The sequence below is a fragment of the Clinocottus analis genome, unplaced genomic scaffold (genome assembly GCF_023055335.1).
Source record: "Clinocottus analis isolate CAN_PGR_092001 unplaced genomic scaffold, fCliAna1.0.p SCAF_6, whole genome shotgun sequence".
Taxonomy (NCBI): domain Eukaryota; kingdom Metazoa; phylum Chordata; class Actinopteri; order Perciformes; family Cottidae; genus Clinocottus; species Clinocottus analis.
Window position 1 is genome coordinate 14,332,782 of NW_027176218.1, and position 17,786 is coordinate 14,350,567.

The window sequence follows — 17,786 nt, forward strand, 5'->3', positions numbered from 1 at the left end:
AAACACAAAATGTAAATGACAGTGCTGCTGGGCCCCATCCTCCTGTTACCAAGATTAAATGTACGAAGTTATGAATTTACCTTCCATTCATACAAATAAAGAATGAAGGGGCACTTTTAATGTCTCCTGCCTAGATGTAATAAAGTCAACAGGATGTCTATCCACTTACCAAATCATGTTTGTTGTGGGGCCAAAAAAAAGATTGCTAAGCTGTTGACTTCTTCACTGTTAGATGGCATCATGTTTTGTCATAGGTGACTGTTAGGTTTGGCATCTCCAAAGACTGCTTTGTTGGAGCTAAAAAACAAACACAGTAAGTACTCCTAAGATGTAAAGTAAAAATACACATCGTCTGTCATGAATGTCCAATCGTTGGATACATAATACAATGGTTGCTTAATTGTCTTTGAAGGAACCAAAGAGGAAAACTCTGGATTGCCGGTGATGACTGAGGAGGATCTACAGGATCTTCCTGGGAGGCTTAACTGAGAGCAACACTGTCTCCACCTGGCTGTGACTCCTCCTTTGGAATTGTATTGATTTATCATTTCATGCATATCTTTGTGGACTCGAAACAGAACATGAGATACATCAGTCAAATTCAATACATTGCTACAAGGTGTCGGTCTAAAATATAAGACCACATACTATGCGCGTACCTATGTAGTTTCTCATAATCATATTGGTTTGCAATATTTATTTTGTATAGTCTTTAATATAATATGTATTCAGCAAGTTTGTGTCACAGAGACTCTTTGTATGCCTAGTGAACTTAATTATGTGTAAACCCATGATAATGATTGAACAGGGTGGTTTTTATAGGCCATTCTCAAAATGGGATTTACAATTTACATGATACACTATCTTAAAGGTGTTATCGGCTGTCTCTTTGTGGTTATCTTTCACTCTTTCTAATAGTGTTTTAGTTTTTAGAAACAATAATAACCCCATGCTAAGTTTTTATCAGTAATTCAGGAGAAAATGAGTGTGTAAATGGTCCTTGCCTAGGCCTGCTCATATCTTTATTTCATACCAAGGAAACCATATCACTAAGCAATTTGGCCCTCATTTTGTAGACGGAGGTTCTCTCCTCGCTAACTGTCCCCATTTTCATTTACCCTCTGCCGAGCACCGTCTCTGCTGAATATCTGCACGTGAGATAACGGTGCATTCAAACAACTCCTGGTTTCCACCAGTGGGGTCCGTTAGCGGTCCCTCGCCCGCAGTTTGAGAACCGCTGTCCCGGACTAAGCGACCTCTGCTCTCCGGCTCTCTGCCTCCGACTCCGCCTCTCTCGGCACCAGCGCACGGAGCGACCGTCTCCCCAGCTAGCCCGCCAGCCAGCCAGCCAGCCAGCCCGCCAGCCTTCCGCCACCCTTGAGCCCCTCTTCCCAGCTCCAGCCTGTGCGCCCTCCCACTCCCCAAACCGGACTACTTATGTCCCGACGCGAACCCGCCGCGCTCACGCCAAATGCAGTATTAGTATAATTGCCGGATGATAAAACAAACAAAGAGAGCGAGAGAGAGAGAGAGAGGAAAACTTGAGAAGTAGGACTCCGACAGGCAGTAGCAGCAGGACTGTGTCGGATAAGTTTTTTTCTTCTTCTTTGCCCCCAGTTTTCGGCCCCGCGGCGGGGCAGGACAGCAAGGGCAGGCCGGGGGGGAAAAGGAGACCGTAGGATGTGGATCTGGTACCTTCTGCTTGGTTCGGGGTCAGGCTCAAGAACTGTTGGTAAGTTTTTTTTCTTCTAAAAAAACACACGGTAACTAGTGTAGTTGTCACGACACTATCTTCAGTATACGGGTGGGTTAGAGAGGAGGGGGGGCGATGTGAAATATGTTTTAGTGATCTCTGTATGGCCGGCTAAAGCTGCACTGTTATAGGACGTTGTTGTTTTTAGCTTTTTACGTCGACGGGTGGCGTAACGCGCAAACTTTGCTGGAGCAACTTCTATGAAAAGAAGTTATCCGACTTTTCATTCCCATCGACTGAGCGGTGTTTCGTGTCTGGAGATTTGGATTTGAAGCAGCACGCTCTCTGTTGTTTAGTGCACGTCCCCCCTTCACTCCTGAGCGAGAATATATTTCCCCCCTGATCCCCCGTTTCCATCGCCACATCCACCCACTGAGATGTAAAGAGGTCATAGCCTCCTACAGGTTAGGGTTATGACGGAGGGCTTGTTGACAGGACGGTGTTGACAAGTCAATCCTTTTCCCCGGCCCCGCCATGGCCGCTTGGGGCCCCTGGTGGAGGACGCGTGTACGGGAGAGGACAGCCAGTTTGCGTTTGACTCCTTATTAACTGTGCGGCTGAATAGTTTCGAGCTGGTATCCCAATCAGTGATAACACACGTGGACATTACAGTGGACTTAACAAGTCATTTTTTACCGATGGCCTGCAATGAATAATCACGGTGATGCGAAACACGTGCGTGACAATCAGTGATTTAGAAGTAAGCAGCCCCAAATTAAGTGAGATCATTGGGAAAATTATGCTTTTTAAAAATAATCTTTTACCCTTAAAATAATTAATGATGGGCGTTTTCTGATGTGTAAAAATAGATTGCACTTTTTTAATCACATTTTTCATCACCATCACCATCATCTACTGTATAGTGTGTGCATACCAATGAGCCAAACTGTTATTACAGGAGCATTGGATGTGCATAGCTAAAACATCTCTAAAGATGCTCCGGGTCCTTTCTGGAAGATGTTTTTGCATGGCACTGTATGAAAGGCACAGGAGTACACGATACAAATAATGATCGGTGGTGATTTCTACTTAGCTGCTTTGGTTTTCAGGGTTCTGATATTGTGGATGTTGGCTCACAGTCACAAGGTCATGGCTGACTCGAACACTTTGATAGACAGAGAATCATTGTAGGTTATGAGTGACACCTATTCATGCAGCACATGTGCACATGAATATCTGTTTTTGTCACTGCAAGTGAAGTGTGAAGTGAAGTGAAGTGTACATGTATTGGGTGTGGAACTGTTTAGCAAACCCCACCCTGTTTGCTTGTACACATGAGTGATGTCAGACATTTACCTGCAGTCGTTTCTTCAATATTGCTTGTGTGTTGTCAACTTTCAATAAACAAGTTGTGCTCAACCTTTTATTAGCTCTGAGCTTCTACTAGCCCTTAGCCTGACCAAAAAATATTGTCAACTGGACTCTCTGTGTTTGTGTAGATAAATAGATGGATGGATGGATAGATAGATAGATTATTCAATTATTCATCCCCAAGGGGACATTTGTTTGTCACAGTACTAAGCAAAGAAGACACAAAATATCAGGAATGAAAAATACTTAATATATACAACAAAACAGCAGAGAAAGTGCAAAAATGCAAAATATATGAAGTGTGTATAAAAATATGTACAGTGACTAACAAAACAACTAAAATGGTTCAAGGGCTGTTGATACTGTATTGGTGCCCAGACCAGTAGCAAGTTATAGATCATCTCTATTACCAACCACATTTGTCCTTTAACAGGACATTGCTATTGGTTAATATTCTTGCTACATATGTATTGATATGTTGCAGATGTGGTTGCAGTTTATTCCTTTCACAGTGGCATGTGGAACCTAGGAATCACAACCTAGTAAACATTGTTATGCATGCTGTGAGCAATGAACTCGCATTGACACTAACATTATGATGTTGGATTATGAAACCCTCAAATGGAGTATTTGAGTCTTGCAGTGAAATGGGGTTCAGTCTACCGATGACAATGGCTTTAATACTCAACAAGATGTAGATATTATTGTGTAGCTCCTACATACTTAATGAGCCATACAGTATACAGAACCATGTATTAGCTGGCCCATGCCAATTTCAAAGCTAAAAAGACATTCACAGTCTCTAATACATTTCTGAAATTTGCCAGAAATATCTGGGTTAGATGCACACCCTGGTAAAGTTCCCAAATGTGAATCTTATCAAGTGTCACTCCTAGTTTCCCTTAATTTTGAACTGTATATATGTGTGCATTTGGTTGATGAAGTGGTTCTAGTAGTTCTTTAATGTGTTTTAGCTCAAAACAGATAGAAAGTGCTCAAATCCTGTGTCCCAGTATACGTACAGCATCTGTCTCATGGTAATAATGAGATATTGAATATAGCAAAGACTTCTTTTTGTGGGCCAACTCCCTTTCAGAGGATGCTTCCAGACTTTGTTTTGCACTTCGCAGCCTTGCACTCAATGCTGCCAGACATAAATCAGTGCTATTATGTATTATGGGATTTAGCCACACGACCCACTGATGATGGAATGTTGCAATGCAGTTACAAATGAGGCAAATTTATGGTATTGGGCTGTGCAGCCTGAAATTACATTTAAGATGTTGAGCTGGTCTGCCAGGCCATGCACCAGGGGGATTATTGATATGAATGAAGGTACAATCTCAGAAAGATGAGTTAGCTTTACATAAGTTATTTCCCAAGGATGATCATTGCTTGTTAAGGATCAGCATTGTGATGTGATGTATGTATGTATGTATGTATGTATGTATGTATGTTGTATGTTTGTATGCCAACCTTGTACATTGTTCTAACACAGACTTCTGCCCTAGTTCTTGGACAGATTTTTAAAACCCTTAAAACTATATATTTAAATACTTGCTGCAGTCCCACAGTTCAATAAGCATTGATATAAAATATCACACAAACGTTCAAAATGCATGTTCTTGTCTGGCACTCCAATATGCGAATACATAGTGTAAATGGGACCACTTCCCTTTGATATATTCCCCAATAAAATCTGTGTTTAAGCTTGTTTTCATGCGTTTAAGCTTCAACATTTCTTGTGCATTTGGATTAGCATCCTCTTGACGTGTATTTTCTACCCTTTATCTTGAATACGTAACCTCACTGAGCTCTGAAAGCCAGTGGCTTGCCTCTGTGAGGAATTCTGGAGGAAACCTTGATGCTTTACATGTTGTTGTTCCGCTCTCCAAGCGGAACAGCTCAGGGCTTTAGTTCACCCGCTCACCCACCACAACTGTACAGTACAATCTGCAATACGACTATCAAAGCTACTCCTGAGTTCCTTTGCTTTCCCAGAGTCTTGTATGTAAGGAGACCATACACACTGTCCTGACACTAATATGGCTCAGTTAGCCAACTGACACAGCCACTTAAGTATCTCCTCAATCAACACAAATGACCGCTCTGTTGCCTGCTCTGTGTTACCAGGCCACACACCGACCAGGTGGTTGGATTTTTTCATTCAGAACCAAAGACAGACCATTCGGGTCATTTCCCTATTAGAACGGGGAGACAGAATCACATTGTCTTCTGCTTATTATTCGTTGTATTTCGGCACTGTGGCTTCCCAGCGACGGGCCAGTTCTCTGTGCTTATCTTTGCGTGTCTTTGGAACAGGAAAGAGAGAAAGAGATGTTGTGTGTTTGTGCTGGCAGACATGGTTGATGTGCTTCCAGCCACAGTCGCACAGAGAAGGCCAGGAATTAGAGGGCCAGCGTGGCTTTGTTTCCTATAGCTGCTAAACAATGCCACACTACTGGAGTCAAGTTTCAGACAATGATAACACAGCGGTGTTAAGGCAAAGGTTGGTAATGTTCTTCAAACTTTTTTGGTTATATTTGTTAAAATTCTCTTTGCATCCCGACAGCAATCAATAAAACGAATGCTCTGACAAAAATAAAGAAAAAAAAACTGAAACTGTGGCTGTTGCAGGACTGCAAAACTCCTGTGTATTCATTTAATTCGGGCAGAATGATTTACCAACTCTATATACTGTAAGCATACATTAGTTATCAGTCAAATGTGATAACACGTTACGCATGCTTCGTGCCTTCTGCCAGTAAAGCATATGTGCACAGTGTAGGGTCTTTCACCACCAGATGTAAGTCATATTGTGTTTTTCTCTGCGTGGGATGTCAGTTCTGTCTTTATTCTCTTTGAGCATCTGTGATCCATAAGTCATGAAGCTAAATGTTTCATGAACTCTGCGATATATATGAATCAAATGAGACCAAGAGAAACTGAGAGGTGTAAAATTGACTGGAAAAAAGTTTGGAGACAGCTCATTACATATTGATTTTGGATTGATTTGAACTAATTTGCCATGCAGTGATGCACAAACCTTGTTAATCCCTGATGGTTGCCTGATATTGATCCACCACATTCTTGGATGCCAAGATCAGACGTCAGTCTTCAAAAAATCTGCTTATTTACTGAAGAGAGTTGTTTTGAGAATACTATCCATTCGATTTTGGCATTTTGTTCACTTGTTAATAGATGGTACTCTTGCTTTTCACCAAATATAGTGTTTGCTCAGTCTGTATGCTATCTATAGTTATTCCCAGTGGAGATAACTATGAGGACAGTTTGTGCGAGACATTGATTTTAACCGTCTACAGTGCCATCGCTAAAGGCAAGGGTAACTTAAGATGTGCTGACAAGTTTGTTTTCTGGTGAAGCCCAAGCTGAGAATGTTTTTATAAAGCATTTTTAAGATTGCTGCAGTCTCTGTGTATGTTTACAACACATGTCGTGCAGATAGCCATACCCACTGTATGAGAGGCAGAGCGCCTGAGAGATGACAGGAGATTTACCATCACTGTCAAGTTTTACGGTGGACTATAAGGTAGAAACATTGTAAACTTACTTCAGTTTTACAAGAGAAGAGATGGAACTTAAAAAAATCCCACCCCTCTGTCTTATCAATTCAAACAGCTTCTCCCTCCTTAAATGATCCCATTGTTTCTGAGTTTAGAATAATGAAAACTCTCTCACTGTATATGCGAAGATAGTGACGCTGCAGCATCCCATTTGGGCAGAGTGGAAGGACAAGTTAATGTAAATGAACTGTAACTGAAAGAGATGAGGAATTGCAACGTGGTAACCAATCACATCTGACATTGTTTGTATATTTTATCAGAATCAAGAAATTTGACTGATGAAATAAGATAGTGTTGGACGCAGGCTCTGCACAGATCAGATCCTTCAGCAACCATTGGAGCGAGCAGCAAACTGCATGATTTATCGAGTGGCGGTTTGTGGGATGTATCAGCAGCCCGACAGTCTGGCCACGTTGGGTTTGTCCTCATTGTGTAAGTCCTCACTTTGTATTGTGCAACACCAACATCTTGTTTCAACATGAACTAAAACATAACATTAACAAACTTTAAGTTCTCGCAAATACTTTAAATAGGCTACTTCTAAAGCGTACACAATGTGTCCAAACTCTGAAGCTGTATCCACAGAAACAAAGTCCAGGATGAACGGGATTGTTACCTACCACACCCATTCTGTTTCTTGTTACTCCAGAGGATGTTCTGTTCCTAACATTTATATTGTATCACTTTGAGAGTAGTTAAGCTTTTGGATATACTCAGATTCTGCCAAAACAAATTTGAGGCAATTTAACACTTACTTGTCTTCATGTTGTTCTGCTTTACAGGTGAAAGAAACCTTTCCCAGGTATGTTTGCAGGTCATAGTGTAGGGCTCTCACAGTACTGTAGACTGTAATTACTTTGATTTTACATAGTTGATGTTTGAAATGGAAAGTCTTGCAGAGTACGAGGTGTCAGCAGCGGGCCGGATGCCTCTTAACTTGAAGTTTTGAGGCTCTGCAAATGCTTGACCCTGAAGTCGCTGACATACTGTATGGTGATGTATTCAGACGTGGAATGCAGACTTTGGAGGATCTGAACTTCGCATTAGGGACTCGGTTACAGTTGTGGATCATTGTGTTTGGAAGTTCCAAACACAATGATCACAGTACATTTGCCCCTTTTAATCCTGTCACCTTGGATTCCCCACTTGTATCTTCATCTACGCCAGTGTCCCCTCTGAGAGGAGACTGACCCGCTGCATGAGTCCCCTGTGTTGCTTTGCCTGCTGTCAGACAGGGAGCGAACACTGGCAGGCTGACAGCTGGCTCCTCTGCTGTCCCTCGTGATCAGCCGTCATTTGCTGTACTCCGTCTCGCAGCCAGTGTGGACAATGACAGGCTATTTTGGACTGGCATTCAAGCATCCTGCTGTCAAACCAACCAAACAAACACCTCCTTAAAGGTCAACAGCACCCATAGAAAAACACAGGTCACATTAGGGCCACCTATCCTCTGTGTGTAATTTCGACCCGGGTGAACGTACATAGTGTGTTTTTATATATTTGGTTTGTCATATGACTTTGATTTCATTTGAGACACTGAGATGACCATGGCGCTGAAAATAGGCTCAAGATTTTCTCCTCAGCTCAAAAAATTGCTCCTTTTGTCATTAGGTGAAGTCAGGGAAAATAAATGATCGCTCACTTTTTGGCTGTTTCCAGTCGGTATCGGCCACGGAGGACTGAAAACAACTTTCTGGACCGAACGGCAAAAACAATAACAAACAGTTTGAAGTAATGGCTCGACAGCAAAACGGGGCCGAAATATTTTATGTGATTTTTTTTCTTGTGATTTTTTATTTTTGAGTTATGTAGACAACTTTCTCTTTTTTATCACCTGCGTAGGAAAATTGTACATATCAGCTGCCAAAGGCGGTGATGATTATACAGCAGTAAACTTTGGTGCGGACGTACCTTTAGCTTTATGCATAATTGATTTGTAATTGTGATACAGTTCTGGCAGTTTCATCCTTCCAGTGAGTGGCCCAACTCCAGCCAGCAGCTTTTGATGCTGTAATTGGATGCAATTTTCCAAACATCTAATCATAAGTAAAATGGTTATTTTGACTAGACACAGTTTTTGATTGCAATCACACATGCATTTTTCTTTCCTTGGTTCTCTCTCTTGTGTGCCAAGCGTGATTATGTAAGCATTCAGTGTCCTGTGTGATGAATATGCAAATTGTCTTAATGGCATTGTAGGTAAAATCTGTTTTAGAAGCACAGCGTTGCTGCTAATGCATTTATCTGCAGGATTAGATTAATCTTTAGGATCATGGGGACCTTTTGTGGAACTCTTTTTCTCCTTCTGTTACACAACACAAGGATTAGGCCAGTGGTAAAGTCTGAGTCTCACATGTCAGAAATGCTGGCTCATGAAATGAGCCATTTGCTGAAGTGAAAGTCCCAATTATAATTGCAGAGTGCACTAAATTTTCTTCCCCCCTCAAAATGTGTTATTGATAGTGATTTCAAAGATTGCGTGCCATAGTTGTGCCAATGTAGATTTTTTGCATGCCATGATGTGTTTTATATTCCAGTAATCTCATTCTCAGAGCAAACAAATTTGGCCAGGTATGTCGGAGCGATACTAGCAGACCCATAAACCCTGAGTTACACTGATATCCAGCCCTATGCATGGAGAACAAGTGCAAAGGACTGATGTGTCCCGCCCTTCTCTTTGCACCAGACATTTCACTTCACCTAATATCGCGTGCTCGCTCACATGGGCACACGTCTGATTTAGCGACCTCTCTGAAATGCCAACCTGGTGATGTACAAGCTATCATGCACTTGATGCTTCTCCTCCAGGCGAGTGCATAAATTAACAAATAAGATCAATCACAATGCGGCTGACTTAAAATAATTGCCTATTTGTCACAATTCATTTCAATGCTTTGACCCAGGACCCCTTGATATTGATATTGAATTTTCCATTATTACATACCTGAAAAGACACTCATTTAATGGAGCTGAATCCAAAGAATTAGTCTCTGTGTTAAATGGATGATAAAAGGGTCAAGGCAGGCGGGGGTAATTTGAAGACTCTTTTAAGGAGGAGAGGCGAAGTGATGTAGAAGCAGGAAGTTAATGTCTTGAGAGGACATGACTCCAGCTCTGTCATGTCACAAACATGGCTTCACCCTTTGAACTTTCAGCCCTTCGCTTCAAGTGTGCACCCATGTGTTTTCTCTTTCTTCTCTAGTAAAGTCTGTGTATATGTGTGTGTTTGTGTTTAAATAAGGTGCTTTGAATGCACTATATGTATATATATATATATATATATATATATATATATATATATATATATATATATATATATATATATATATATATATATGGTAATCCTCTCTTGGACAGGACCCAGGGGAGGCTTATCTTCACAGGAACTAATCACCTGGTCCCGCCTGCTGTTTACAGAGGCAGTGTCGACAGCCAAAATTAAATGCAAAACCCATGTTAATTACCTTAATTCTGCTTCCCTGTCAACTATGGCTTGGCAAAAGCTTGAGACTAAAAAGTGAATTATTGTCACTTGTTCAATGAATTCCAAAGACAAAAGAGGGCTCCTGGTACTCCAAGAATGAGAAGCAGAAACCCATTGTTACCCTCTGATATTTTCAACCGGGCAGAGCAGAAGAGAGGTAAGGGAGGGCAAATGAAAGTGGAGGTGGGTTTGTTGGAGAGGGCAGGAAGTTCAGGCCTGGGTTCGGTCATTATCGGACCGAAGCCATTAGTCTTGCCCGGGGCTACTGTGTCAGAGATGGTAATTGAGTCGGTCTCTGTGCAGCCTTCTCTAATGAGAAGCTGCAGGACTGAGATTTGACTAATTTCTTTTATGCCCTGGACGATATGTCAGCCCGGCCTCCCTGTGCCTAATGACTCCAGATACTTAATGAAGGATTGGTGGGATTTCCTAAGACTCTGATGGAGCTTTGTATTAATGTACTTCAAAAGTTAGTGCACTCTGGAGACTTGTCTAATGACTTTCATAGACTTTTGATGTCCTGACTGCATTATGCCATGGCTCAAAACTGGTGTGTGTGTGTGTGTGTGTGTGTGTGTGTGTGTGTGTGTGTGTATATATATATATATATATATATATATATATATATATATATATATATATATATATATATATATATATATATATATATATATATATATATATATATCTATATCTTTACAAAAAATAAAATAATATTGAGCACATGTATTCATCTAATTCCTATGGTCTTAATTTGAGGAGATTGAACTTTAATTAAATTACCAAAATATAAATATTGATGTGCCCACATACACAGACATAAAAAAGCCAGGTCCATCATTCCATCACTACAACATCAAATGGGTGATCTGACCTTTCTGGTGCTGCTAAATCTCCCAAGTGACATTTCCAAAATGATAAACGTGCGACCGCTTTTTTTATGAAAGGTTCCTCAATAACTGCATGCTTCTGTAGATGTCCTGACCTGTACACATTGTCCACACAGCCCCCAATATAGTTGAGAATGTCTTCTACAGAAAGCAGTCAAGCTGGTGAACATCACATTTCACCCTCATGTGAATCTCATCTCCACCGTGTGCTGCCATACACGGGTCAGGAGCTCTTCTGTCCTGAAGGAACAGCACAGCACCTGATTATGATGGATTATGATAGATTCCTCCTTGACTGACCTCTGCATCCAGACACACCTCCTTCACAGCCAAAGCACACACTCTCACACACACACACATACACACACACACACGCACACACACGCACATATCAACAAGAAATGTAAACACGCACATAGCTGGTGATACTCAAAAATGTGACAGTTGGTGGAGGAAGGTACACATAAATGTTACCACATATGTACCTAACCCTTTTGCAGGTTAGCTCACATCTAGCACAAGCGAGTCTTAAACCAAACCCAATTAACTTGTCGCAAACTCACATGAAAGCAAATAAACCCTATGGGGAAATAGAAAAGGAAAAAAAAACAAGCCAAAGAGTGGGAGCCACTTTCAGGGGAAGACCATTTGTTTTCGTTTGGTTTGGTGTATTTACTGATGCCGAGCTGAGCCTTTAGAGCAGTGTGTCTCTGTCAGACTGCCCCACCTTCAGCCCCACCCACAACCACCACCCCTCGTTCCATTACCACAGATACTGGTGTGGCTGCAGTGAAGAGAAATGTGCCGCGTGGCGCTAATCTGATGCCGAATGATGCACGTTCACTCGCCTTGTCAACAAGGTCCTAAAGCGTTGCTGTTTGCGTTTTCTTCGGCTTAGAAGTGGAGCAAAGGCCACCACAGACAACAGCGAGTGAAAGATGTCAAAGCAGACGGGGGCGATGACCCCGCAGAAGCTACAGAGGTTTCAAGGTGCTACGGCTCTTGAGCGTGAGTCTGCATGTGATGTGCGCAGCAGGAGCACAGATCTGTTACGCAGTGAGATGGAAGTGGGTGCCGTTCATAACCCTGAGGGCATCTGAAGCTTTTTCTCAATGCAGTGTGAGAGTACGTTTTAGCCATTACCATGACAACATAGAGGTCTCGGGCTCTGTCTGTGAGTGAATGTAACAGAATTAAGGGTCTAAGTAATGCAGCTGATCTTTCAGAAAGGAAGGGAAATCAGATGAAGCAGGCTCGCCAGCAAAGATGAATTAAGTGTGTGTGTGTGTGTGTGTGTGCATGTGTCACGTTGACATGAATTTAGATGAACAAAATACTGTGCGCACAACGGCAAATGAACATCTCCCAAGCCTCCACTTTCTTTCACACAGCGGAGAGAGAATAGCTTATCACAGAGTAGGAGGAAATGAGACGTCCCCATGCTGTGAACTCGTTGCCCTGACTGTAATTACCAGTTGGAAAAAGAAATTGGTCATCAAGTACTCTCGGGACCGTTCTCATCACCATCCATGTCATTTCCTGTCACGTTGCTTCTGTATCCAAGTTAGCCTTTTAAAGACAGTGCATGGACTGAAATCGTATTGGAATGACCTTTTGGTTACAATATCATCTGCCGCGGTGAGAACTATTCACACACCTGTTACCTTTTAAACTAAAAAGCCTCCATTTTGAGTCATTACTATTCAGTTGAGTAGATATTTTATTATACAGAGAAACAGAGAGAGGAGGCAAGATAAATAGGAGACAATGACCACTGGTACTCTTTTCCCTCATCTGCATTCTGTTGAAATAAACATTAGCCCCGTATTGCTCCTGTCATTTCCCCTTTACAACTATTCCTTAATGTCGAGTCTTTATCCCACATCCCTTTATGTCGTCTCCTGCTCACCTTGTGCTCTCTCTTTTTGTTCCTCTAATGCTCTCTTTGCCCCAGTCTTTTTTGACAGATATAGTTCATTCACACTGCTTTTCAACCCCTGCAGTGACTCCATGACCTGGCTACACAATTAGGAGCTCATTATTTGCTAATACACAGACGAGAAGATAGACAAAGGCAGTCTGTGCCTTTCTTGTTGAGCCCTCCCCGCTTCCATCTCTCTCTCTCTCTCTCTCTCTCTCTCTCTCTCTCTCTCTCTCTCTCTCTCTCTCTCTCTCTCTCTCTCTCTCTCTCTCTCTCTCTCTCTCTCTTCCCCACCCACTGACACTTTTCATGTAAAAGGGTGCAACTTATCTTCTTCCTCCTCCTTCTCACTCCTCTCATCATACCCTCTGCTACAGTACATCTTCTCCACGCTGCAAAATGTGCCTGTGTGTGCTAAGGATATTCATAGTTAAATGTCAATACTTTTAGCATTGTTTCTATGAAACTAAACGTACTCACATCCCATATACCTTTTGACTTTTGAGTTAATGCATCTCATTTTCTGGATCATTTAGCATCTGTAAAGTCAGTTAATGCCTTTTTAAAGAACTAGATTGAAGATGTTTTTCTCCTGTCATCATATTTAGAGCTCAGTATGAAGCAAATACGAGTCTCACGGGTGTAACATAAGGTCAGCACCGGCAGCTTCCCTCTGTGCCGCTTGTCTGCATCATTTCTCACTATCTAGCTGGCGCAGCGGAAATGGCAGTTTACTCGGTAAGGGGTCTCGCATGGCGGAGGCCGATGAAGAGTGTGTGCTGTTTACCGTTGTGTTATGCGACAGTCGACTTTATGATGAAAGAGACGTAGGGGAGTGTTGACATTTGGTTTTGTGCTGCTGATGGGCCACTGTGGGGAATCAGAATTAATGGAATAGATGTGTGTGTTTGACAAGAGAAGCTTCCTTCTCGGGATTGATGAGGATCTCTAGTCCAAAAGAAGATATTTGTCTGACTATCCTTGTGTGCACTTGTGCGTACATCTCGGTTGTTGTACTTTGTGTGCCTTGTTATGTGTATTTTTGTTTGTCTGTGTGTCAGACAAGACTGTTTTTTTTGTCTAAGTGGTAAGCAGCTTGCCCGCAAATCTCATTTTTGTCATCGTTCTCCTCCTCATCCTTCCTCCCCTCTATCTCCATCAGCTCTTCCTTGCTGTGAAGGTAATCCCAAGGTGATGTTAATAGGCTGGGATGCTGTTGGAAAAATGCCTCTGTCATCTCTTAGAGGATTAGATGGACAATTGCTTCTCTGCAACCCAACCCAAGAGGTTAAAACAAAACTGCAACAAAACAACTTTTCTTAAAAGCAATATACCTCCGTGGGAGAATGTCGTTTCTCGCACCATAACATAACCACACTGGGTTTTATGACCTCTATATTGAGCTTCCATTGTAATGCATTTATGTTCTCATCACCATTTCAAATTCAACAGATCAAACTCATAAACCGTTGAAATAAACTAAACCAACGCTATGGGATTATAGGCTCAGTGTGAGCTGTGAATACAGATTAATGAGAGACCAGTGTGTGATTAATAGGGCCTTGTTTAGCCAAACCAGGCTAATTTGGCCAGTCACTGCTCCAAAAATCCAAAGGCGGGCTATAAGGCAGTCATTGCAAGGTCTATTTCATAGAGGAGAGGCCGCTAATGAATGCATAATAGCAAGACAGAGGCCAATGAAGCAATCAGTGTTGACAAAGAGCTTGTTTGTTTTGCAAAGTAAGCATTTTGGGTTTCTATTAACCTTTATGTATCCATACGTAAGAACACAGAAATAACTTGAACACACCTCTGTAATTTGTATATTATATGAATACCATACAGCCACTACTTTCTGAACTGAATTATTGTTTTCTCCACTGACCCTCCCGTTAACCTGGATGAGTTTACATTTCGCTTTGCAACAACCTTTACCCCCAATTGCCTTCATGAATGCTTTGTTGGGATTTTTTTTTAACTCTATTTTTAGTGGAAAACTAATTTTGAATACATTTTTAATTTAATAAACATACAGATGTAGTTAATGTTAACACAAATTGTACATTTTTGTTTAATAATACTAGTAATAACATTATTATTTACATTATTATAGTAATAATATTTCCAGGATAAATAGAAATGACTTGAATGCAATCCATATGTCCTATATTTACTGTACATTATATATAATGTGTTTCTATTGTGTCTATTAACACAATACATGTCTAGAAATTACATTTGTGTTGGTTTAAAATCACGGTTTCTGTCTCTTCGAACTTGTTCTCTCTCTGTCTGTCCGTCTGTCTGTCTGTCTGTCTGTCTGTCTGTCTCTCTCTCTCTCTCTCTCTCTCTCTCTCTCTCTCTCTCTCTCTCTCTCTCTCTCTCTCTCTCTCTCTCTGTCTAGCTCTGGTACTATTTCAGCCCACAGATGCACTATCAATAATGCAGCTTCTTAAACAAGGCTGAGGCTTTCAAGAGGGCTTGTCTGTGCCCCTCCCTTCTAAATGTCTGCTAGTTGCTGGGTGGCCACATCCTAGCGGGAAATCGTTGCTTTTGCTCTGAAGCCAGAAATAAACAGACGTTTTATACTTCATTTATATTGTTATCAAGGCTTTTACTTCCGAACCTCGGAAATGCTGAAAAGCACTTAATGCTGGCAGGGCAAGAGGTCGCTATCTCGCTAGGGAACTGGATTGCTGTAGGCAAAAATGAAATGGAAGCTAAAGCAAGAAGGAAACACAGCCACAGTAACACACCATAAAGTTCATATACTACTTGTACATACTACAGAACACAGACCACAGATGGTTTAGGAGAGCATTGCAAACCTCACACAGCCTCATGCTGCACTTCAAGTGAACTATCTTCAGGCAAACCTGTGTGTGTGTGTGTGTGTGTGTGTGTGTGTGTGTGTGTGTGTGTGTGTGTGTGTGTGTGTGTGTGTGTGTGTGCACGTGTGCGTGTGTGTGTGTGTGCGTGCGTGTGTGCGCGTGCAAATAAAGGATGTTTGTTTTCTGAGTAATGTTCTCTAAAATCACAGTTATCCCTCAATGTCTAAGATAATGCTATAAGCTATAGGAGGTTAGAAAACTTCCATTTATTCTGGCATGTTGACTGTAAACAGCACTGTGTTTGAAGTGAGTCAGAGAGAGTAGATACAATGCAGAAAAACTAAAATAAATTCTGAGATAATGATTGTACTGGGATGTTGCCATATCCTTATTTTCAGAAAAGCAAAACATGAGGAAGAATGAAAATCCAATGGCAATTTTTTGTCCATCAAAAGGAATCTGACAGCTGATAAACTTTGGTAAAGGTTATGTAATTTTAGTTTTCATGATGTTGCAGTAAACTACTGTGCATGGCTGTGTATATATGCTACATTGGTGTACTGGCAAGCTCTGTGCTTGCTGTACTGCACGTGTGTCATTCATATTGCATACAAAAGAAACATTATAAAACGGTAATTGGTTGGGCGTTAGTAATAACATTTCACATATCTGTGTCTGCCTTCTTTTGATTACAGTACATACAACACAATATAGTGAGATGCTGTAGAAGAGAATGTTTTGCACATCACTAGGCTTATATTTTGTTTCTTCCCTCCTTGAGAAATTTACTCTGACTTTCTGCCTTGAGAGCCAGTGTCCTTATTTAATTATACAGCAAAAGCTAAGTCCCAAAGACAAACAATTGCCTCGTTATCGTGCCGCATGGATGGTGTCTAATCCTGCTTTAGCTGAGAGGACAAGCTTGTGGTCCTTTGTTTGTTGCTGTCCAGATGCACCCTGGGGGATTGGGTTTATGCCCCACCTGTGAGAACTGACCACAACTTTGGCCAATCCTGTTGAGAATCAACCACTCTCCTATTGTGAAGTTGGTGCCAAAGACTTTCTTAGATCTAGTTTGACAGTGGGTGGTTTTTGGGATGTCCTTGGACTGTAAATCCTTTTCCCAGGATGGTGAAGTCAGCTCAAGTCTCCTTTTTTTCTCCTTTTTTTTTATAGTCAAACTTGGACTTAAGCCAGAGAAGGGACAAACCTCCCCCCCGTCCCCCGAGTCATTTCAATACAACATACTGTGTTTAATACACTACTGTAAAGGATTAAAAGTACATTCAACTTCTTTGCACTTATCAAAAATTCCCAAATCATTGCATATTCAAATATGGAGATGCTTGTAGGCGCAGTGGTGCTTCATGTTGAACTTTTAATTCTAAGCAGGTATGTTGCATGAGGTCTGTGCTACATTCAGCCAGACAGGTGGGTGGGTTTCGAAAGTCTCTCTTTTTTACTAAAGTCTGTTTCCTCAGGATATTGGCACATGTGTACTGACATTTTCATGTTATTAGTTGCACAGATAAATGTGTACGTGGTTATGAATATTTAAGTGTTATGTGCAATGGGGAAATGTATAATATTGCTACACTGCTTAAGTAATGGAAGAGGATTCATAGGCAGTATCTTTTTTTTCTTCTTTTTCTCTTCAGCAGCTACCATGCTGCTACTGTTTAACTTTCTTGCTCAGCATGCCTCCTCCGCTCTGTCTATATCTCTCTTTGGTGATATTCATATGCATGGTTTACCAATAGAAATATAGTGTCTTCTGTGTGTGAGGAGTGTGTTGCTTAATGTAATGCCAGTGAAAACTAGCGACACACAAACACATACACACACACACACACACACACAAATAGAGAGAGATGTTTTTTTTTATTTTTAACATTGTATAAGTGCATTTGGAAGATGGGCAGGGCTATAATGTACAAATCTAAACATTACAATCTTTTTTAACCAAATACCTCGATATTGATAGTGCAACAGTCACTCAATGAGATCGGTAT

The 17,786-nt window shown here is 41.3% G+C and overlaps 1 protein-coding gene across 4 annotated transcripts in view; it reads left to right on the forward strand.

Annotated features, from left to right (window-relative positions):
• The first annotated feature begins 410 nt into the window (after positions 1-410).
• The window catches only part of ldlrad3 (low density lipoprotein receptor class A domain containing 3), a 68,822-nt gene continuing 51,446 nt past the window's right edge, over positions 411-17,786 (forward strand). The window contains exons 1-2 of one of the 4 annotated variants that reach the window (XM_068603149.1): positions 411-533; positions 1,618-1,732. In XM_068603149.1, the coding sequence (XP_068459250.1) occupies positions 1,681-1,732 (52 nt within the window). In that variant the 5' untranslated portion in view covers positions 411-533; positions 1,618-1,680. Of the gene's footprint in view, positions 534-1,256; positions 1,733-17,786 lie in introns of those variants that run through there. The other 3 variants (XM_068603150.1, XM_068603151.1, XM_068603148.1) reach the window with 3 other exon arrangements.